The following is a 25,111-nucleotide window of genomic DNA, read 5'->3' as shown; positions in this document are numbered from 1 at the left end:
CAAGTAGTGCATTCTAAGAGCATTAAGTCCAAGTCGTGCATTCTAAGAGCATTAAGTCCAAGTTGTGCATTCTAAGAGCATTAAGTCCAAGTTGTGCATTCTAAGAGCATTAAGTCCAAGTCGTGCATTCTAAGAACAAGTAAAGAAAGTCGAGTCGAGTTCCAAGTTTTTTCAAGTCTTAAGTCAAGATTTGGCAGTGATTACAGCTGTGAGTCTTTCTAGGTAAGTCTCTAAGAGCTTTGCACACCTGGATTGTACAATATTTGCACATTATTATTTGTCAAGTTGGTTGTTGATCATTGCTAGACAGCCATATTCAAGTCTTGCCATAGATTTTCAAGTTGATTGAAGTCAAAACTATAACTAGGCCACTCAGGAACATTTAATGTCGTCTTGGTAAGCAACTCCAGTGTATATTTGGCCTTGTGTTTTAGGTTATTGTGCTGCTAAACAGTGAATTTGTCTCCCAGTGTGTGTTGGAAGAACGACTAAACAAGGTTTTCCTCTAGGATTTTGCCTGTGCTTTTATTTTTTTTGCCACATTTTTAACAGTTTTACTTCAGTGCCTTATTTACAAACAGGATGCATGTTTTGGAATAGTTTTATTCTGTACAGGTTTCCTTCTTTTGACTGGCATCCATCCTCAGTTTTCTCCTGCCACAGCCATTAAACTCTGTAACTGTTTTAAAGTCCCCATCGGCCTCATGGTGAAATCCCTGAGTGGTTTCCTTCCTTTCCAGCGACATAGTTAGGAAGGACACCTGTATCTTTGTAGTGACTGGGTGTATTGATACACCATCCAGTGTAGTTAATAACTGCACCATGCTCAAAGGGATATTCAATGTTTGCTTCCCCCCCCCCCATCTACCAATAGGCGCCCTTCTTTGCGAGGCATTGGAAAAACTCCCTAGTCTTTGTGGTTGAATCTGTGTTTGAAATTCACTGCTCGACTAAGGGACCTTCCAGACAATTGTATGTGTGGGGCACAGGTATGAGATAGTCCTGAAAAATCATGTTAAACACCATTATTGCAAACAGAGTGAGTCCACGCAACTTATTATGTGATTTGTTAAGCACATTTTTACTCCGAATGTATTTAGGTTTGCCATAACAAAAGGTCTGAATACTTATTGACTCAAGACATTTCAGCTTTTAATTTTTAATTCATTTGTAAAAAAAAAAATCTGAAAACATACAGTAATTCCACTTTGACATTATGTGGTTATTCTGTGTAAGCCAGTAACAAAACCATCTCAGTCCATTTGATATTCAGCCTGTAACACAACAAAATGTGGGAACATTCAGGGGTGTGAATACTTTCTGAAGAACCCCTTTTTTCTAAGAGTGTTCAATGCTCTCCTACTCTCATTATTTTCTCCATTTCTCTATAAATGCCACACTCTGAATCGAGTTTATAGTCTGATTCCCCTGACAGGACTTCTCTGCCTACCTGGCCTTCTCCGGGATCGTCCTACACAACGCCCAGCTCTACGAGACGTCCCAGCTGGAAAACCGACGGAATCAGGTTTGTTGCCGTCTGTCAGTGTGTGTGTGTGTGTGTGTGTGTGTGTGTGTGTGTGTGTGTGTGTGTGTGTGTGTGTGTGTGTGTGTGTGTGGGTGTGTGTGGGTGGGTGTGTGGGTGTGTGTGTGTGTGTGTGTGTGTGTGTGTGGTGTGCGCATATGCGTAGGTGGGTGTCTGTGTGGGTGTGTGTGTTAGCATGCTTTCTTGTGAGTGTGTGTTCATGTTTTTGTGTTTGTGTATGAGTATGTGGGTGTGTGTTCATGCGGTCATGTTTCTGCACTGTAAATAAAAAATAAAAAAGTTTCAAATTATTGTTAAGTAACTGGTTAACAGCCTTTTTTTGGTGAACTGTGGAACCAGTTAACAATAATTAGTTGAAACAACTTTATTGTTTTATATATTTTTTTACAGTGTGTGTGTGTTCATGGTTTACTATGCATGTCTCCCCCAGGTGCTGTTGGACCTGGCCAGTCTGATATTGGAGGAGCAGCAGTCCCTGGAGGTGTTACTGAGGAAGATAGCAGGCACCATCCTCTCCTTTATGCTGGCCCAGGGCTGCACTGTGTTCATAGCTGACGGAGACGTTATGGTGAGTTCACACACGCACGCACGCACGCAAGCACACACACACACTCATGTACACGCAGTCCACCTTGACAGTCTCATGGTGAGAGGACAAAGAAAAGACAGGAAAAATGACAGGGATTGAGAAAAGAAAAGAGAAAATGACAGGGATTGAGAAAAGAAAAGAGAAAATGACAGGGATTGAGAAAAGAAAAGAGAAAATGACAGGGATTGGATGGACAGTGAGGCACATTGTGAATAGAATTCCTCAGTGAGAAGATAAAATGCAGGAATCCCACAGTATTCTATATATAGAACCACAATGATAATTACTGTATACCTCTTGTGTATTTCCAGCCTTGAATACCTTTGATGCTTTCTATTCAGTCAGAACATAGACACTCAACAATCTGCAATACTGTTGGTATGAATGATGATTAATAAAAGCAGAGTTCTAAATAATTAGATAGTACCAATCTTTCCCATTCATTTCAGATCGAGGCCTATGGATTTCACTTAGTCCTACTCTTAGAAAAAAAGGTGCTATCTACAACCTAAACATGTTCTTTGGCTGTCCCCATAGGATACCTCTTTGAAGTACCCTTTTTGGTTCCAGGTGGAACTCTTCGGTGTTCCAGGTAGAACCTTTTCAACAGAGCTTCCGACATGGAACCCAAAAAGGTTCTACCTGGAACCAAAAAAGGGTTCCACCTAGAATCAAAAAGGGTTCTCCTATGGGGACAGCAGAATAACCCTTTTGGAACCCTTTTTTCTAAGGATGGTATGGAATCTTCAACACAGATTTTGGACTGAACTCGACCACCTTCGTAGGACAATATAACAGATGTATATTTTGAGTTGAATTTTCATCTGCAGTCCAAGTACAAAGCCTAAACAAATACAGACGGACCAATCAGAACACGTCTCCCTCCAAGTGTGGTCTAGGCTAGTCTAGCCAGCAATAATGGCACTCAAGCTAAAAAACAACACTCAGAAATCTTAAAGTACATTATGTTGTCACATTGTTGTTCAGCGATGACAGTAATTCGTCTGAGGATCATAATACATGTCTTAATGTATTTGATGATGTGTTCTGACTCTTGTCTTCGTAAAATAGTGTTATTCTATCATATATGTATTCAAATAGCTACAGTCTTCTTAAGAACTGAACATGTCTAATTCTGTAGTGTCAGACAGAACCTTATGGCTGAACCCAGATTGACATTTCAGAGCCATAAGGTTCATAAGGGTCATAAGGTTCATAAGGGTCATAAGGTTCATAAGGTTCACACCCCCTGTACTTTAGGTGCCTTTAAAGTGAGGATTATAATGGGTTATGAAAGAAGAATTCACTACAAAACAGTTCTGAGATCTGGGATGTGAAAACTTTGATGCTCGATATCTCAGAACTATGCTTTGCGCAGATAGAACCTTCTGGTCCCAAGGTCACAAAATCTTTGTCTATTTATTGAGGCTACCAGACAGCCATTTTCATCATTTTGTCTTCAACACATTTTATAATAATTCATTTGAACAACAAATTCCTGAATGCAAGCTTCATAAGTACATTTTGACATACCAGTAGGTCTGGGCTGGTAATTGTTGCTTGATGCCTCATTGCTGATGAGCTTGCAAAGTAAAAAGTTAATATTCTTGTTCACCAATTTTTTGGGGAGCTTCATATTTATTGATGGGAATCTTCTCTCCCTAAAATTTGACATTTGCACTGCACCCAGTCCTATACTGTAGCTCTAGACCTACACTAAATCAGCAATCTGTTTGCTAGCTCAGTGGTTCTCAACATGTTCTCAACAACAAAAAAGGAGTGATTCAAACCTTGCAACCCCCCTGCGCATGCACATGCACACACACAGGGCAAAACACGTGTGCACAATCGCTGCGCAAATGTAGCCTGTCATTACAGCCATTAACGGTGATGCATTTTCAAAACGCAAGATACAGAAATGAACTGCGTTTTACACCTGCATTTTGAGCTAAAAGTCATTCATGTTAACAGTCAATATCAACTAGGGATATCATGTGACATTGTCACGCGGGATCATACGGCCAACCTGTATGTGGAGTTTGCAGGATCGGATGGAGAGCATGATCTGTCTGTAGCCGCCTTCTTCCTAACAAATATCGTAATTTATTCGCCTGAATATGCTACATCTTCATCCCATAAGCATTGCAAGTGGTGCGATGTTAGACGTATAGTCAGTACCACCACTGAGGTATATAGTTATAACCCTCCCAATGTGAAATATGAAAACGATCAATGAAATCGCCGGCTAGACTAATGTTCTGGCGAAGATGCGACCATAGCATATTGCTAAACTGTTGTTTATATGGATAATATTAACTAGGTAGGCTACTCGGTTTTTGCCAGGAGAAAATTCAACAAAGCACTTTCTAGTCACTAATCTGGATTTGAGGCCACTTTTGCGTGCCAATGCTGATGATTGGTTATTGGTCAACAGTCAAGATTAGCCATTTATTTTGGTTCTGAGGCACAGATCTGACGGTTTTTAAACTATTTAATTTTTTTGTACCGAAAGTGGTCTGATGAAGCTGATGCCAAGCGGCAGGACTGTTTCTCTTGCACAGACTGGAATATGTTCCGGGATTCATCCCATAACCATCAGTCACCAGCTTCATTAATAAGTGAATTGACGATGTCATCCCCACAGTGACCGTACATACATATCCCAACCAGAAGCCATGAATTACAGGCAACATCCGCACTGAAATAAAGGCTAGAGCTGCCTTATAATGCTGCCGATGTGAGTAAGACCTTTAAACAGGTTAATATTCCATCAGACGGATTACCAGGATGCGTATTCAGAGTATGCGCTGACCAGCTTGCAAGTGTCTTCACTGACATTTTCAACCACATTACATTTTTGGTCCACACACAGTTGTGAAGAAGGCACGACAACGCCTCTTCCCCCTCAGGAGACAGAAATGACTTGGCATGGGCCCTCAGATCTTCAAAAAATTCTACAGCTGCACCACCGCCTGGTATGGCAACTGCTTGGCATCCGACCGCAAGGCACTACGGCGGGTAGGTTGTATGGCCCAGTACATCATTGGGGCCGAGCTCCCTGCCATCCAGGACCTCTATACCTCCCCTAACGTTGTCAAGGACTCCGCCCACCCAAGTCATAGGCTCTTCCCTCTGCTACCGCATGGCAAGCAGTACCGATGCACCAAGTCCCAAGCCATAAGACTGCTAAATAGTTAGTCCAGGTTAACTATTGAACTATTTGCATTGACCCTTTTTGCACTCTTATGACTCATCACATCCTCTGATGCTACTGTTTTATCTATCTTCTTGTCTGGTCACTTAATCCCTACCTACAGTGCATTCGGAAAGTATTCAGACCCCTTGACTTTTTCCACATTTTGTTACATTACAGCCTTATTCTAACATGGATTAAATCGTTTTTTCCCCCTTATCAATCTACACACAATACCCCATAATGACAAAGCAAAAACATTGACATTACTTTTGCAAATGTATAAAAAAATCAGAAGCAGAAATAGCACAATTACATAAGTATTCAGACTCTTTACCCAGTACTTGGTTGAAGCACATTTGGCAGCAATTACAACCTTGAGTCTTCTTGGGTATGACGCTACAAGCTTGGCACACCTGTATTTGGGGAGTTTTTCCCATTCTTCTCTGCAGATCCTCTCAAGCTCTGCCAGATTGGATGGGGAGCGTTGCTGCACAGCTATTTTCAGGTCTCTCCAGAGAGATTCGATCTGGTTCAAGCCTGGGCTCTGGCCGGGCCACTCAAGGACATTCCGAGACTTGTTCCGAAGCCACTCCTGCGTTGTCTTGGCTGCGTGCTTAGGTCATTGTCATCAAGGATCTCTTTATACTTTGCTCCGTTCATCTTTCCCTCGATCCAGACTCCCAGTCCCTGCTGCTGAAAAATATCCCCACAGCATGATGCTTCCATCACCATGCTTCACCGTAGGGATGGTGCCAGGTTTCCTCCAGACGTGACACTTTGCATTCAGGCCAAAGAGTTCAATCTTGGTTTCATCAGACCAGAGAATCTTGTTTCTCGTGGTCTGAGAGTCCTTTAGGTGCACTTTGGCAAACTCCAAGAGGGCTGTCATGTGCTTTTTACTGAGGAGTGGCTTCCATCTGGCCACTCTACCATAAAGGCCTGATAGGTGAAGTGCTGCAGAGATGTTTGTCCTTCTGGAAGGTTCTCCCATCTCCACAGAGGTACTCTGGAGCTCTGTCAGAGTGACCATTGGTTTCTTGGTCACCTCTCATACCAAGGCCCTTCTCCCTCAATTGCTCAGGTGTTTCTGTTTTTTACATTTGTAATACATTTGCAAACATTTCTAAAAACCTGTTTTCACTTTATCCTTATGAGGTATTGTTTGTAGATTGATGAGGAAAAAAAATAAATCCATGTTAGAATAAGGAAAAAGTCAAGGGGTCTGAATACTTTCCGAATGCACCGTATATGTACATACAGTATATATCTGAATATATATATACAGTATATTTCTGAATGTACCTACAGTATATATCTGAATGTATATACAGTATATTTCTGAATGCACATACAGTATATATCTGAATGTATATACAGTATATTTCTGAATGTACATACAGTATATATCTGAATGTATATACAGTATATTTCTGAATGTACATACAGTATATATCTGAATGTACATACAGTATATATCTGAATGTACCTACAGTATATATCTGAATGTATATACAGTATATTTCTGAATGCACATACAGTATATATCTGAATGTATATACAGTATATATCTGAATGTACATACAGTATATATCTGAATACACAATTACTGATGTATTTATTCCTTGTGTTATTATTTTTCTACACTTCTATAAATGGTCATTTCTACTTTCATCTACGGTGAGGAGTGTGATGTATTGCAGTGAGTAAGAAGAGGAGAACACTAGACACTAAGACCAGACGTCTCCATTATGTTATCTTGTGTTGTGTTTAAGACTTTAAGAGGGAGAAAAGGATGGAGTTGACTAGAGAGAGCTGAAAGCTTTTCTGTACAAGGCTGCAATTTGGATTGAAAGTTGTTTTGCCCGAAATGAGTCACCTTCACAATCAGGAGAGGAGAAAGGGCCTCTTCTAATGCCACTGAAGTAAGAGTGGCACTCTGGTCAAACGGAATCAATCACGATCCGCCCCCTGTGTCTGTCTGTCTGTCTGTCTGTCTGTCTCTCTCTCTGTCTGTCTGTCTGTCTGTGTCGTCTCTGTCTCTGTGTGTGCATGCACACAAATGTGTGTGTACTTGTCCTGCAGACATGTGTTTGGGTGCGTATGTGTCAGTAAGACAAACATCTCCACAGCACACTGTGGCCAAGACTCGACCTCCATCATATTTACCAAGCAGAAAGCATCTAAACCATCAATGTTCCACAGTAGTTAGAAACAGACCCACATTTTATTACCGTTCCACTAACATCTCAGAGGAGGTTGTCATAGATACTGAGAAAGATATGAGTCTGTGGTTAACATCTTTGGCACAAACAGGGAGCCGTCCAGGTGACTGTGTGTGTGTGTGTTTCTCATTGCCAGGCCAGCTGTTTCTTTCTCTCCAGCAGCATACCGCCCTGCGTCCGACTGCTGGTGTGCTTCTGAAGCTAAGCAGGGTTGGTCCTGGTCAGTCCCTGGATGGGAGACTAGATGCTGCTGGAAGTGGTGTTAGAGGTCCACTAGGAGGCACACTTTCCTCTGGCCTAAAAAAAATATCCCAATGCCCCAGGGCAGTGATTGGGGACATTGCCCTGTGTAGGGTTTCATCTTTCGGATGGGACGTTAAACAGGTGTCCTGACTCTCTGTGGTCACTAAAGATCCCATGGCACATTGTAAGAGTAGGGGTGTTAACGCTGGTGTCCTGGCTAAATTTCCAATCTGGCTCTCATACCATCATGGTCACCTAATCATCCCCAGCTTACAATTGGCTCATTCTTCTCCCCTGTAACTAGTCCCCAGGTTGTTGCTGTTAATGAGAATGTGTTCTCAGACACTTTTTCATCCAATATACATTATATTAGGTGGTTGGAATTATGTTTAATTAGACATTTGATTTGGCCTTGTTTCAATGTTGATAGTAAAATGGTGTCATGAATCAACGTTATTGTTTCAACGTCATACCATCAACCTAAATAAAGAGCTATATTGAAATAAAATGTGCATCCCAAGCTGCATTTTCAGAGTATGTACAGACCAGCTGTCTGGAGTGTTTACGGTCATATTCAATCTCTCCCTATCCCAGTCTATTGTCCCCACTTGCTTCAAGATGTCCACCATTGTTCCTGTACCCAAGAAAGCAAAGGTAACTGAATTAATTGACCATCTCCCCGTACCACTCACTTCGGTCACCATGACGTGCTTTATAAAGGCTAGTTAAGGATCATATCACCTCCACCTTACAAGAAACCTTAGACCACAGGAGGTTGGTGGCACATTAATTGGGGAGGACGGGCTTGTGGTAATGGCTGAGGCGGAATGTGTGGAATGATATCAAATACTTCAAACTCATGGTTCCCATGGTTTCCATGGTTTCCATGTGTTTGATACCATTCTATTTACTCCATTCCAGCAGTAATTATGAGCCGTTCTCCTCTTAGCAGCCTCCACTGACCTAGACCCACTACAATTCACATGCCGCCCCAATAGATCCATGAACGACGCAATCACCATTACACTGCACACTGCCCTATCCCACCTCGACAAGAGAAATACCTACACTATATATACAGAAGTATGTGGACACCCCTTCAGATGAGTGGATTCGGCTATTTCAGCCACAGCCGTTGCTGACAGGTGTATAAAATCAAGCACACAGCTATGCAATCTCCATAGACAAATATTGGTTGTAGAATGGCCTCATTGAAGAGCTCAGTGACTTTCAACGTGGCATTGTCATAGGATGCCACCTTTCCAACAAGTCAGTTTGTCAAGTTTCTGCCCTGCTAGAGCTGCCCCGGTCAACTGTAAGTGTTGTTATTGTGAAGTGGAAACGTCTAGGAGCAACAACAGCTCAGCTGTGAAGTGGTAGGCCTCACAAGCTCACAGAACGGGACCGCCGAGAGCTGAAGCGCTTAGCGTGTAAAAAAATAGTCTGTCCTCGGTTGCAACTCTCACTACCAAGTTCAAAACTGCCTCTGGAAGCAATGTCAGTACAATAACTGCTTTTCGGGAGCTTCATGAAATGGGTTTCAATGGCCGAGCAGCCGCACACAAGCCTCAAATTTTAGATGTAGTCCTATAAATAGGATGTCAAACTCTTTGATATTAATAGTACACTTTTATCTTTGGAATATTATATATTATTTTTTATTTATTTTACCTTTTTTTACCTTTATTTAACCAGGCAAGTCAGTTAAGAACAAATTCTTATTTTCAATGACGGCCTGGGAACAGCCTGGGAACAGTGGGTTAACTGCCTGTTCAGGGGCAGAACGACAGATTTGTACCTTGTCAGCTCGGGGGTTTGAACTCGCAACCTTCCGGTTACTAGTCCAACGCTCTAACCACTAGGCTACCCTGCCGCCCCATTATAAACATGAACGCACGTTTGCTCATGCACACACACACTCCCCTTTCACACATACAGTCCCCCCCCACAGCCTCCAGAAAAAAATGCTACTTTTATCTACGGCGAGGAGTGTGATGTATTGTAGTAAGTAAGAAGAGGAGAACACTAGACGCTAAGACCAGACGTCTCCATTATCTTGTGTTGTGTTTAAGACTTTAAGAGGGAGAAAAGGATGGAGTTGACTAGAGAGAGCTGAAAGCTTTTCTGTACAAGGCTGCAATTTGGATTGAAAGTTGTTTTGCCCGAAATGAGTCACCTTCACAATCAGGAGAGGAGAAAGGGCCTCTTCTAATGCCACTGAAGTAAGAGTGACACTCTGGTCAAAGGGAATCAATCACGATCCGCCCCCTGTGTCTATCTGTCTGTCTGTCTGTCTCTCTGTCTCTCTGTCTGTCTGTCTGTCTGTGTCGTCTCTGTCTCTGTCTCTGTGTGTGTCTGTCTCTCTGTGTGCGTATGTGTCAGTAAGACAAACATCTCCACAGCACACTGTGGCCAAGACTCGACCTCCATCATATTTACCAAGCAGAAAGCATCTAAACCATCAATGTTCCACAGTAGTTAGAAACAGACCCACATTTTATTACCGTTCCACTAACATCTTACAGGAGGTTGTCATAGATACTGAGAAAGATATGAGTCTGTGGTTAACATCTTTTGGATGTTTGGATGTTTTGGCTGAAATGCTGATATCCAACAACAGTAAATATGAATAGCATAGGCAGCGTGTCCTCCATTAGATGTTATGTGGTTGTTTGAGGGTTGCCCTATCTGATTAAGTCGAGCACTGACCCAAGTTGTAAAGCTCATTGTTGGTCAAAGATTAGAGCTTGGGCCATAGGGGTTGTTTTTTCACTGTAGCTTCATTAGTACTGCGGCAACTGGCCTCGGCTCAAATAGGGAGCCATCCAGGTGACTGTGTGTGTGTGTTTCTCGTTGCCAGGCCAGCTGGTTCTTCTCTCTCTCTCTCTCTCTCTCTCTCTCTCTCTCTCTCTCTCTCTCTCTCTCTCTCTCTCTCTCTCTCTCTCTCTCTCTCTCGCTCGCTCGCTCGCTCGCTCGCTCGCTGTCTTTCTCTCTCTCTCTATGTGTATATATACAGTGCCTTGCGAAAGTATTCGGCTCCCTTGAACTTTGCGACCTTTTGCCACATTTCAGGCTTCAAACATAAAGATATAAAACTGTATTTTTTTGTGAAGAATCGACAACAAGTGGGACACAATCATAAAGTGGAACGACATTTATTGGATATTTCAAACTTTTTTAACAAATCAAAAACTGAAAAATTGGGCGTGCAAAATTATTCAGCCCCTTTACTTTCAGTGCAGCAAACTCTCTCCAGAAGTTCAGTGAGGATCTCTGAATGATCCAATGTTGACCTAAATGACTAATGATGATAAATACAATCCACCTGTGTGTAATCAAGTCTCCGTATAAATGCACCTGCACTGTGATAGTCTCAGAGGTCCGTTAAAAGCGCAGAGAGCATCATGAAGAACAAGGAACACACCAGGCAGGTCCGAGATACTGTTGTGAAGAAGTTTAAAGCCGGATTTGGATACAAAAAGATTTCCCAAGCTTTAAACATCCCAAGGAGCACTGTGCAAGCGATAATATTGAAATGGAAGGAGTATCAGACCACTGCAAATCTACCAAGACCTGGCCGTCCCTCTAAACTTTCAGCTCATACAAGGAGAAGACTGATCAGAGATGCAGCCAAGAGGCCCATCCATGATCACTCTGGATGAACTGCAGAGATCTACAGCTGAGGTGGGAGACTCTGTCCATAGGACAACAATCAGTCGTATATTGCACAAATCTGGCCTTTATGGAAGAGTGGCAAGAAGAAAGCCATTTCTTAAAGATATCCATAAAAAGTGTAGTTTAAAGTTTGCCACAAGCCACCTGGGAGACACACCAAACATGGAAGAAGGTGCTCTGGTCAGATGAAACCAAAATTGAACTTTTTGGCAACAATGCAAAACGTTATGTTTGGCGTAAAAGCAACACAGCTGAACACACCATCCCCACTGTCAAACATGGTGGTGGCAGCATCATGGTTTGGTCCTGCTTTTCTTCAGCAGGGACAGGGAAGATGGTTAAAATTGATGGGAAGATGGATGGAACCAAATACAGGACCATTCTGGAAGAAAACCTGATGGAGTCTGCAAAAGACCTGAGACTGGGACGGAGATTTGTCTTCCAACAAGACAATGATCCAAAACATAAAGCAAAATCTACAATGGAATGGTTCAAAAATAAACATATCCAGGTGTTAGAATGGCCAAGTCAAAGTCCAGACCTGAATCCAATCGAGAATCTGTGGAAAGAACTGAAAACTGCTGTTCACAAATGTTCTCCATCCAACCTCACTGAGCTCGAGCTGTTTTGCAAGGAGGAATGGGAAAAAAATTCGGTCTCTCGATGTGCAAAACTGATAGAGACATACCCCAAGCGACTTACAGCTGTAATCGCAGCAAAAGGTGGCGCTACAAAGTATTAACTTAAGGCGGCTGAATAATTTTGCACGCCCAATTTTTCAGTTTTTGATTTGTTAAAAAAGTTTGAAATATCCAATAAATGTCGTTTCACATCATGATTGTGTCCCACTTGTTGTTGATTCTTCACAAAAAAATACAGTTTTATATCTTTATGTTTGAAGCCTGAAATGTGGCAAAAGGTTGCAAAGTTCAAGGGGGCCGAATACTTTCGCAAGGCACTGTATATATGCTGATGTCCAACAACTTGTCAGTTGAGAGAGAGAGAGAGAGAGAGAGAGAGAGAGGCGGCCATACATTGTCTCTATCTGTATGACAAGCCCAAATGCTTCTCTCAATGTAAACGTCTGTACTAACTCAACTAAGCCATATCACTCTACCTACATGTACATATTACCTCGACACCGGTGCCCCATCACATTGGCTCTGTACCGGTACCCCCTGTATATAGCCTCCACATTAACTCTGTACCGGTACCCCCTGTATATAGCCTCCACATTAACTCTGTACCGGTACCCCCTGTATATAGCCTCCACATTGACTCTGTACCGGTACCCCCTGTATATAGGCTCCACATTAACTCTGTACCGGTACCCCCTGTATATAGCCTCCACATTAACTCTGTACCGGTACCCCCTGTATATAGCCTCCACATTGACTCTGTACCGGTACCCCCTGTATATAGCCTCCACATTGACTCTGTACTGGTACCCCCTGTATATAGCCTCCATATTGACTCTGTACCGGTACCCCCTGTATATAGCCTCCACATTGACTCTGTACCGGTACCCCCTGTATATAGCCTCCACATTAACTCTGTACCTGTAACCCCTGTATATAGCCTCCACATTAACTCTGTACTGGTACCCCCTGTATATAGCCTCCACATTAACTCTGTACCGGTACCCCCTGTATATAGCCTCCACATTGACTCTGTACCCGTACCCCCTGTATATAGCCTCCACATTAACTCTGTACCGGTACCCCCTGTATATAGCCTCCACATTAACTCTGTACCGGTACCCCCTGTATATAGCCTCCACATTAACTCTGTACCGGTACCCCCTGTATATAGCCTCCACATTAACTCTGTACCGGTACCCCCTGTATATAGCCTCCACATTAACTCTGTACCGGTACCCCCTGTATATAGCCTCCACATTGGCTCTGTACCGGTACCCCCTGTATATAGCCTCCACATTAACTCTGTACCGGTACCCCTGTATATAGCCTCCACATTAACTCTGTACCGGTACCCCCTGTATATAGCCTCCACATTAACTCTGTACCTGTACCCCCTGTATATAGCCTCCACATTAACTCTGTACCGGTACCCCTGTATATAGCCTCCACATTGACTCTGTACCGGTACCCCCTGTATATAGCCTCCACATTAACTCTGTACCGGTACCCCCTGTATATAGCCTCCACATTGACTCTGTACCGGTACCCCCTGTATATAGCCTCCACATTGACTCTGTACCGGTACCCCCTGTATATAGCCTCCACATTAACTCTGTACCGGTACCCCCTGTATACAGCCTCCACATTGACTCTGTACCGGTACCCCCTGTATATAGCCTCCACATTAACTCTGTACCGGTACCCCCTGTATATAGCCTCCACATTGACTCTGTACCGGTACCCCCTGTATATAGCCTCCACATTGACTCTGTACCGGTACCCCCTGTATATAGCCTCCACATTAACTCTGTACCGGTACCCCCTGTATATAGCCTCCACATTGACTCTGTACCGGTACCCCCTGTATATAACCTCCACATTGACTCTGTACCTGTACCCCCTGTATATAGCCTCCACATTAACTCTGTACCGGTACCCCCTGTATACAGCCCCACTATTGTTATTTACTGCTGCTCATTAATTATTTGTTATTTTTATCTCTTACTTTTCTTTTTAGGTATTTTCTTAACTGCATTGTTGGTTAAGGGCTTGTAAGTAAGCATTTCACTGTAACAGTTGTATTCGGCGCATGTGACAAATACAATTTGATTTGATTTGATGTTCCTCTGTTTGTAAACTCCCTCTACAAGCTAAGTCCAGTAAATGACAAAGCTAGCGTTTAACAAGCCTCCGGATCATTTGTCAAGTTACAGCTATGAAATCTTGTTAACTGAATTAACAGGGATGCTTCTGTTCCGTTATGTGACTTGTCTAGGGACGTTGTACACATTATCCACTGAGCCGTAAAGGTGGCGACGGGATATCTGATAGACTCTGACATTTGGTTCGTCGACGGGAAGTCAGCATGCTCTCCTGCCGTTAAAACTCTCATCACATTGTTGTTTTGGGTCAGACGCTGACTTGAATCCAACAGAGAGGTGTATCAGATGTGATATAACCAACCAGGCCAGACAAGGCGACTGGGATTCGTTTAGCCAACATAGACCTTTATAAACAACCTGGATTAGTTATTACACTAAACAATTACAGGCATGTCTCGTTAAAAGTCCCTTGTGTTGCTGCTATAAAATCCAGCCAAACACCACTGATATAGGTGGATGTATATACCCAAACAAACTCTTAGGGACTTAATGTAAACTTTCCCTGACAGGCTAAAGCTTGACAGCGATATTCTGTATGTTTAACACGAGACCCATTCAGACTTAACTCAGATTGAGTTGTGTGACACCCCGTGATAGAAAGTGAGGTAGATTATTTATTTGTTGACATTTTTGAACACAACTTCCCCCACTCTCATGTAGTTGACTTACTCAGGATCAGAACATCCCGCCTCACACTCTCGGCTCTTAAAAATGGAAAAAGGATACTTTGCGAGAGGGAGAGCGCAGGTTGAAAACAAGTCCCTATAAAGGGGTAACCGTGAGTCAGGGAATGCTGAAATAAACTCAGTTTCTGGCCAGGCCTGAAATATATAAACTTCCCTCTCTCCGTTGGGAGGGGAGAGAGAGGGTTGTACGGATGGATGGTGGTGCCCCAGTAATTACCGGTTGGTCTCGGTGGTTCATAGGGTGGCAAAGGGCCGGGAAACTTTTCAGTAAATTTCCAGAATTCTTTCGGAAATTTTCCATGGGAAGTTAAGCCCGGGAATTTGGGGAATTTTGCTTAAATTCATCAAAAAAGTTAGATTATAACAGTGAACCTTTTTTTTGTGGGATACACGTAAGGCAATTCTCGGTCTTGTGGCATGTTTTGGTTAAACTATCCCCAATTCAATGGAATCGCAACCCTCTGCTTGCACAGTGCATTCTTCCATCACATGTACAGATGATTCTCAAGCTAGTGCACACTAATGAGATGCTATTGAGCCCACGCTACTACACTGTCTGAGCCAAGGACTTCATGCTTTCTGGTAAGTTTTGATTACAATACTGGGTGGGGTGAATATGTTTTATATGACATACATGATCTTTTGTTAACTAGTAAATAGTAGCCGACAGCAAAGTTTGTTTTAAATCATTTCTACCTTAACCATTTCTGCTAGTTAGTTGTTGCTACCATGTGGGTTTTAGCTTGCTTGAGCCTGCTAACTGAGGAGTGTTAATTCACCTGTTTCCATTAAAGTTTCATTTTAAAACATTTATCTTACAAAGAGGTTGTTTAATCTATCGGCTTAACTATTTATATGTACATGGAATTGTGTTTATTTTTTTACAATTTTTTTTCAAATTTTTACAGGAAAATACCACGGGCATTATCTGATGTGCGGAGACATTTCACTGCAGCTAATGTAGAAGGAAAAGCTGTGTATATGTGCAAATACTGTGCCAAATCATATGTGAAGAATGCAACAAAGATACAGAATAATCTGGCCAAGTGCATAAAGTTCCCTCAGCGCTCACAACAAGCAACCTCTGACAAAAGTCACTCTGCTTCTATTCTAGGTGGAAATGATGAATCAGACACCTTATCGATAGCAACAGCTCATGGTCCTCCTGGAATCAGATGTTTTTTTTGACTCAATGGAGGAACGTAGTCAGAGAAATGCAGATTAATGTATTGCTCGAGCTGTGTATGCAACTAGTTCACCTCCGATGCTCCCAGGCAATGTGTATTGAAAGAGATTTCTGAATGTTCTTCGCCCAGCATACACCCCTCCAACCAGACATGCTTTATCTACACATTTTCTGGATGCAGAGTTTAACAGAGTTCAAGTGAAGGTCAAGCAAATCATAGAGAAAGCAAACTGTATTGCAATCATCTCTGATGGGTGGTTGAATGTTCGTGGCCAAGGAATTATTAACTACATCATCTCCACCCCTCAACCAGTATTCTACAAGAGCACAGACACAAGGGACAACAGACACACTGGTCTCTACATTGCAGATGAGCTGAAGGCAGTCATCAATGACCTTGGACCACAGAAGTTATTTGCACTGGTGACAGACAAAACAATGCACTGGTGACAGACTGAAAACAATGGATACACTCTACAAGTGAGCCAAGGAAATGGTTAAGGCGCATGTGAAGGGCCATCAAGTCATAGTAGCAATCTACCGCACCAAGCAAAGTGAGAAGAATAAAGAGAACCACATGGAAGCTGCCCAGCAACACCCGTTGGGGTGGTGTTGTCATCATGTTTGACAGCCTCCTGGAGGGGAAGGAGTCTCTCCAAGAAATGGCCATATCACAGTCTGCCGATGTGGACAGCCCCATCAAGAGGATCCTCCTGGATGATTTATTTCAGGAGAGAGAGGTAAGCAGCCTGAAACCTATAGCAGTAGCCATTGCACGGACTGAGGGAGACAATGCCATCCTGTCTGATGTTCAGACTCTGCTTGCAGATGTAAGAGAAGAAATCCGTACTGCCCTGCCCACATCACTGTTGCTCCGAGCAGAGGAAACTGCAGTTCTGAAATACATCTAAAAGCATGAAGACTTCTGCCTGAAGCCCATACATGCCGCAAGTATGCTGGCAAGAGCATCCTGTCTGGTGCAGAGCTCAAGGCCTATGGTGTCATCAATACAGTGTCTCGCCACCTTGGCCTGAATGAGGGCAAGGTTCTTGGCAGTCTGGCGAAATACACTTCCAAGCAAGGGCTTTGGGATGGAGATGTAATATGGCAGTCGTGCCAACATATCAGCCACCTCGTGGAAGGGACTTTGTGGATCTGAGGCTCTTTCCCCTGTTGCCTCCATCATCCTCCAAATCCCACAAACATCAGCCGCCTCAGAGTGCAACTGGTCCTTGTTTGGGAACACACACACCAAAGCACGCAACAGGCTGAACAATACAAGGGTTGAAAAATCGGTGGCCATCTGAGCAAATTTTAGTATTTTTGAGCCTGACAACGAGCCATCCTCAACAAGGTTGGAAAGTGACAGTGAAAATGAGGCCTCAGAGTCTGACGTTCAAGAGGTGGACATTGAGGAGGTCCAGGGAGAAGACATGGAAGCCTGAGAGGAAGACAACCAAAGCTTTAGTTTCTAGATTATCATTTCACAGATGTTGAAAACGTTTTTGGGAGATGCGATGGATCATTGGGGATCATTCAATATTCCCTTTCTTTTGTTGTTCAGTAAAATCATCCCATGTGAAGAGTCAACTCATTTACTTAAAGTTTAATTCGTAACTAAATCATCTTTTAAATTTCTATTGGAATGATTTAATAATTTGCATGTATGTCTACTTATGATAAGATAAAAGGTTTATGTTTCTGTCTCCATATGATATGGTAAATACAGTGCCTTGCGAAAGTATTCGGCCCCCTTGAACTTTGCGACCTTTTGCCACATTTCAGGCTTCAAACATAAAGATATAAAACTGTATTTTTTTGTGAAGAATCAAAAACAAGTGGGACACAATCATGAAGTGGAACGACATTTATTGGATATTTCAAACTTTTTTAACAAATCAAAAACTGAAAAATTGGGCGTGCAAAATTATTCAGCCCCCTTAAGTTAATACTTTGTAGCGCCACCTTTTGCTGCGATTACAGCTGTAAGTCGCTTGGGGTATGTCTCTATCAGTTTTGCACATCGAGAGACTGACATTTTTTCCCATTCCTCCTTGCAAAACAGCTCGAGCTCAGTGAGGTTGGATGGAGAGCATTTGTGAACAGCAATTTTCAGTTCTTTCCACAGATTCTCGATTGGATTCAGGTCTGTACAGTTTTATATCTTTATGTTTGAAGCCTGAAATGTGGCAAAAGTTCGCAAAGTTCAAGGGGGCCGAATACTTTCGCAAGGCACTGCAATGCAAAAAACATCTACATTTAAATGGTATTTGCCGACAAACCATGCAAATATATCTTCCATACACCGGCTTCGAGGGCATTATCACTTTTATGTAATGGGTTACCACCATATTGAAATAATGATTGACATATTTTCATTAAAAACTTGATTTTGATGAATTTATTCATACTATTTCAGCCTGCCACAAGATATAGTCCCGACACAAATCTAGGGTTGCTACCCAAGCCGGCTGGTCGTTCGTTCTATCGTTTTGGTTGCCAGGAACGCAACCCAGTCATTCAGTCTTTTTGTTCTGTGTCTATGGACGCAACCCAGTCGTTCGTTCTAAATGTTCCATTGCCAAACTGGCTGGCCAACTACGGCTAACTTACAGTCACGTCAAAAAGTGCAGCCAGAATAACAGCAAAGTAGCTGCATTTGCATTTGTTTAAGCTGTTTTCTAGTGACATTTATTTGGATACATCCATAACAATGAGCTAATGAGGCGCGATTTCACCTGGCATAGAAAATGTGCTCTCTCATCAGGACATTGTTGTTCAGAGGAGCTAGCCAACAACACAGCTAACACAATCACTTCAATCTGAAGCTGGAAAGACTGCAAACTAAACTAGCTGCACTTTTTTCAATTGACATGTCTTTGTATATATCCATACAAATTATGCCAGCTGATTCATGATTTCGACTGGCTGAGAAACGCTGCCTGACTGTCTGTCTCGTCCCGACTCCCAACACGCTCATTACTATGGGACAGCTGGAGATCGAATTAGAATATTGAAACAATGTTGCAAATGTCGGAGAGACAGACAGCAAGGTGTATACAAATCTCCGCTGTTGAAAACTAAATCTTAGTCTAAAAGAAATGTGAGATAATGTCTAGATGCTTTTTATAGTAGAGATCAAGTTTATAAATTGCCTGGCTGGGCTGATGAGAGTGGATTGCGCAGTCAAATGGTACCGAGTAAATAGGAATTTTAACATCATAGATTTAGCCGGTGTTAATAACTTGTGGAATAGACACTGGCTGGAATGCTTTTTTAACCAATCAGCATTCAGGAATTTTTAACTTCCATGAGGGCCCATGCAAACCTGACGAGCGCAGACACACACACAGACCAACAAGATATCATAGTTTCCCTTTGAAATTTCAACGTATTATAAACAAATGTCTATTTTTGGTGCATTAATTCAGCATGGTTGCATGGTCAGAACAGGAACAATGCAGAGGTTAACAGTTTAGTCATTCATCCCGAGTGGTTAAAGTTAGGGCTATGGTTTGGGTTTAATAATTAAAAACGACATGCTGCTACCATCAGGTATCATCATTATGCTTAGTATTCTCGCGGCTTGCACAAACACACACACACTTTTCCCCCTCTCTCTCTCTCTCTCTCTCTCTCTCTCTCTCTCTCTCTCTCTCTCTCTCTCTCTCTCCTCTCCCTCATTTTTGCTGGGCTGGCATGTCTCTCTCCCTTTGTCTCCCTTCGTAGTCAGTAATGGCTGCTGTTGTGGTGTTTGTATGTTCCAGAACTCCTTCTCCAGCGTGTTTCACATGGAATATGAGGACCTGGGAGAGGCCATGGACACCCCCAAAAGGTAAGGCGATAACATCTAACTATTAAACATGTATCATTTGAAACTGGTTGTCTAATATAACAAATATGGCTGCCATGTATCTAGACATAGTTGGTGGATGGGATGAGGTACTACCCCAATCCAATGTGAAGGGCTTTCAATTTGAGAATTACTAATTGACAATCATTATTTACAATGATTATGATTTAAACTTGGTAAAATAAATGAACTGCGTATTCGCAAGATTTGAGGGATTGTGTTTGTAGGCCTATGAAGATGGGGTGGGGGAGGGGGGAAGTGAAAGAGAGAGTTCTCCAGCAATGATCTTTGTGTAGGGCCAGGAGTTTTTCCAGGTGAAAGGTAATGTGGTCAGGAAAAGCTCCTGACCCCAACTATGATGTTTAGTCAAGACCTCTCTGACTTTAACAGAGTTGACTCTAGTTTGAAGAAAAGTCCTACATCATCCCCCCTTGGCGAGAGCCACAACATCGGATCCGGAGCTTACGGCCCTGTCCCTAATTAAAGGACCCTGATATAAAAACTCTTCTATGAACCCCTTTTAAGACACATTTGACAGCTCCTCCATCACAATCTGTTTAGGAGCAATCTATCACATTAAAATGCAAATTTTCTTTCCCTTTTGGAAGGCTTTCAGAGATGGCCTAACAAGCACAGGCCAAGGGCCCAGTGGAGAGCTACGGACTTGTTATGCTGCCTGACTGGCTGGCTATGTTGGGTGCCCACGTGGGCAGCTAAACTTCATGTCTTAATAAGTAATAGGGAGGTCTGTCAGGAGATGGAAAGTCAAGTGTTGACTATTAGAACAATCAGTGAGACTTCCTTCAACTTCATGCCTTTTTTTCACAAGCTGTCCAAGATCAGGGTCTAATGACTTGGAACTCAACTGAATTCAACGCAATTGAACTCAGTTTAGGTTAACAACGATTTGTCTTCTATTTATCTAAACCATTCTTAGTAGCAAGAATAAAATGGCTGTACTATGTAATAAGTACTAATACTAATACTAAATAAATACTAATAAATTAATATTAAATAAATACTAATAAATAAATACTAAATAAATACTAATAAATTAATATTAAATCAATACTAATAAATACTAATAAATAAATACTAAATAAATACTAATAAATTAATATTAAATAAATACTAATAAATAAATACTAAATAAATACTAATACATTGATACTAAATAAATACTAATAAAGTAATATTAAATAAACTAATAAATTATTGTTGCTGACTAGATGGAATCAGAAATTGTCAGTCTTTTCTGCCTTGTAGTAGGCTGTTAATGGACAGTGTGGCATTTGAACTAAAGATCACCTGAAGGTTATGGTTTCGTAAGGATTGGGTTCAGACCACACAAGCTAAATCTCTTCACCAACTACCAACATCCCAAAAATCTTAAACTGGTGTGAGCTTATCAGATCTATTTAACTGGGGAGGAAAGACAGACAGAGAGGGAGAATGAGACGGGGAATGAAATGGAGGAGGAAATGAGATGGAGAATGAGAGTGGTTGACTACTCATCCTCTGATAGGGGAAATAAATATACCTTACATAAACATTTGGAGGGAAGGTGAATCCATCACCCTGATCCTGGGGGGTGATTTGTTCTCATACGTCTCGGAGCCTGCCAGGCGTCGGAGCATCTACTGTTCACCTCAGGCTTTATCTATCGCCACCTCACCCACTCTCATCTCACAGCCATTAGGATTGAATGTGGGCGGGAGCGTGGGTAGTGGGATGGGTGTGTGTGTGTGTGTGTGTGTGTGTGTGTGTGTCAGTTTGCCTACTTGTCTGAGAGAGTGTGTTCTTCTCTACTGACAGTAGAGAAATGGGGAGAGACAGAAGGAGAGATGCTCCCAGGCAAGAGTTAGAGACAAAGAAACTGAGACATCAAGGAGGACAGAAGTGAAATGAAACAGACGCGGTTGCTCCCCCCCCGCCCTCCCCAGCCCATTGTGTCTCGTTCTTTTACATTCTGGCTTGGCAGACCCAAACACGTTCTACTCTGTTTCCATCTTCTAATGGGCCAAATAGGTTGTTCTGTGTATACTGTAGGACTACTCCTGCCTGGGGAGCCAGTCATTTGTAGCCTTCTGCGGGGGCCCAGGGGATACAGCTAATAGCATGATGTTAGCTTTGACTCAGTGGTGGGAGGTGGTTTAGGAGCAGGCGCACGTACACACACACACACATACACGCACACACACACCGTATTGACACAGTTTACTTGCCAGGTGCAGCGTTGATGAGAACACACTGTGATAGTTAGCCCAAAGACTGAATGTCCAAGGAGTCTTTTTTAGATGAGGACAGAACAGAACAACTTCTCTGCTTTACTCTTTGTTCTGTTCTGGAATGTTCTCGTGGAGGTGGAATCCAGCCCCTGGTGTTAACCTGTTCTCTCGTCACACACACACGCACACACGCACGCACGCAAACAGGCACACACACACGCGCACGAAAACAGGCACACACACACTATCCTGTCCAGTACCATTCAAGCCAATTCCATCACATTCTCCAGCTGCTCAGTCTCTCTCATCAGTTTCTATTACCATCTAATCATATCTAGTCTAGATAAAGGAGAGCTCTGATGTGAGAGTTTTAATGATGACCAACACACACACTCACTCTCACACACACATCAAAGGAAACAGTGTGCCAACCATATTGGAGCGGACTGTTTTTGACTCAAATCCACTGGAGACGTATTCTTATTCCTCTACACTCACTCACTCACTCACTCACTCCCTCACTCACTCACTCATAGGGCACCAACAACCCAACAAACATGACCACATTGGCACGATGGGCCAATGCACCTTTGCTATTTAATAATAATACATTTTCTAAATAATTAATTTCTTACAATTTAATTCAATGCATAATTGCATGATTTTCAAGTGTTAAAGGTATTTGACACATTGTATCAGATAGACAACCGAGTTGTTACTATCATACAGATATTTTTACAAGAGAAACTGTTAAGTTTATATAACTATACTGAACAAAAATATAAATGCAACATGTAAAGTGTTGGTTTCATGAGCTGAAATAAAAGATCCCAGAAATGTTCCATACGCACAAAAAGCTTATTTCTCTCAAATTTTGTGCACAAATTTGTTTACATCCCTGTTAGTGAGCATTTCTCCTTTGCTAAAATAAGGACAATAAAAGGCAACTCTAAAATTTGCAGCTTTGTCACACAACACAATACCACAGATGTCTCAAGTTTTGAGGGAGTGTGCAATTGGCATGCAGAATTTCCACCAAAGCTGTTGCCAGAGAAAGGAATGTTCATTTATCTACCATAATTGGTTTTAGAGAATTTGTCAGTATGTTCATCCGGACTCACAACCGTCAGAACAGAATATCTGCACAAACTGTCAGAATCCGTCTCAGAGAAGCTCATCTGCTTACTCGTCAATCCTCACTGCAGTTTGGCGTTGTGACCGACTTCAGTGGGCAAATGTTCACCTTCGATGGCCACTGGCACACTGGAGAAGCTCTTCACAGATGAATCCTGGTTTCAACTGTACCTGGCAGATGGCAGACAACGAGTATGGTGTCCTGTGGGCGAGTGGTTTAGCAACGTCAACATTTCCTGAGTGCACCACGGTGGCAGTGGGGTTATGGTGTGGGCAGGCACCGGCTACGGACGACAAACATAATTGTATTTTATTGATGGCAATTTAAATGCACAGAGATACCGTGACGAGATCCTGAGGCCCATTGTCGTGCCATTCATCTGCTGCCATCACCTCATGTTTCAGCATGATAATGCACGGCCCCATGTCGCAAGGATCTGTACACAATTCCTGAAAGCTGAACATGTCCCAGTTCTTCCATGGCCTGCATACACACCAGACGTCACATTCAAAACAACTGGAAACTCGGAACTGGGACATCTCAGACTTCAGTGAGTTCAACAGGGAACTTGAAAAAAAATGAGCTCCGACTGGGAAAATATGGTCATCCAACTCTGAATTTCAAGTCGGGAACTCGGGCCTCTTTCTAGAGCTCCGACCTGAAGATCACTGATGTCATGATTCAACCAAATTTTTTTACGAGTTCCCAGTTGTCTAGAAAGCACCATAAATCCAGAGAATGCCTGACTTTGATGTCAAACTTTTACTAAATATTTTGATGACTAACAGTTTGTGGGCGTATAACCGTTTGTCACCATTACAGTGCAATTCATGTATTGTTCAGTGTTATTTAGTGGCTTTGCTGGCATGCATCAAAAATATTTTGGGGGAGTTTTCCCCGCCAAGATTTACATGCTAAAATCACCACAAAAGGAAACCCAGCCGCGAGCTGCCCAGTGATGCTAGCCCACCAGACGAGCTAAATGCCTTCTATTCTCACTTCGAGGCTAGAAACACTGAACCATGCACGAGAGCTGTTCCGAATGACTGTCAGATCACACTCTCCGTAGCCGATGTGAGTAAGACCTTTAAAGAGGTCAACATTCACAAAGCCTCGAGGCCAGACGGGTTAACAGGGCGCGTACTCAGATAATGCAGTGACCAGCTGGGAAGTGTTATGACTGGATGGGCCCTCAGATCCTCAAAAGGTTCTACAGCTGCACCATTGAGAGCATCTTGACTGGCTGCATCACCGCTCGGTATGGCAACTGCTTGGCATATGACAATATGGCACTACAGAGGCTAGTGTGTATGACCCAGTACATCACTGAGGCCGAGCTCCCTGCCATCCAGGACCTCTATACCAGGCGGTGTCAGTGGAAGGCCCTAAAAATTGTCAGACTCCCAAGTCATAGACTGTTTTCTCTGCTAACGCATGGCAAGCGGTACCGGAGCGCCAAGTCTGGGACCAAAAGGCTCCTGAACAGCTTCTACCCCCAAGCCATATGACTGCTGAACAACACACACATACACACACATAGACTACATATGACTGCATACAACTACATACGCTCACACACACAAAACACACACAAACATGCATTTAGATGCCACACACACAGACCACACACAATCACTCACACAGACACACTTTCCCACTCTTCACATACGCTGCTGATAGTCTGTTTATTATCTATCCTGATTGCTTATTCACTTTTACCCATACACCTTGTATATAGTCGTGTTGTTTTAT

General features: G+C 42.6%; 1 protein-coding gene across 4 annotated transcripts in view; it reads left to right on the top strand.

Moving 5' to 3' along the window:
* The window catches only part of LOC110500730 (cGMP-specific 3',5'-cyclic phosphodiesterase), a 111,534-nt gene that overhangs the window by 58,622 nt on the left and 27,801 nt on the right, over positions 1-25,111 (top strand). For all 4 annotated transcript variants that reach the window (XR_005038647.1, XM_036958213.1, XM_036958212.1 and 1 more), the window contains exons 6-8: positions 1,436-1,525; positions 1,974-2,111; positions 19,911-19,978. Coding sequence is in view for 3 of the 4 variants with exons in the window: in XM_036958213.1 (XP_036814108.1) it covers positions 1,436-1,525; positions 1,974-2,111; positions 19,911-19,978 (296 nt within the window). In the remaining variant the exon portion in view is untranslated. The remainder of the gene's footprint in view (positions 1-1,435; positions 1,526-1,973; positions 2,112-19,910; positions 19,979-25,111) is intronic.

This window comes from Oncorhynchus mykiss, chromosome 21 (genome assembly GCF_013265735.2).
Source record: "Oncorhynchus mykiss isolate Arlee chromosome 21, USDA_OmykA_1.1, whole genome shotgun sequence".
NCBI lineage: Eukaryota > Metazoa > Chordata > Actinopteri > Salmoniformes > Salmonidae > Oncorhynchus > Oncorhynchus mykiss.
This window is presented reverse-complemented; position numbering and strand designations above follow the sequence as displayed.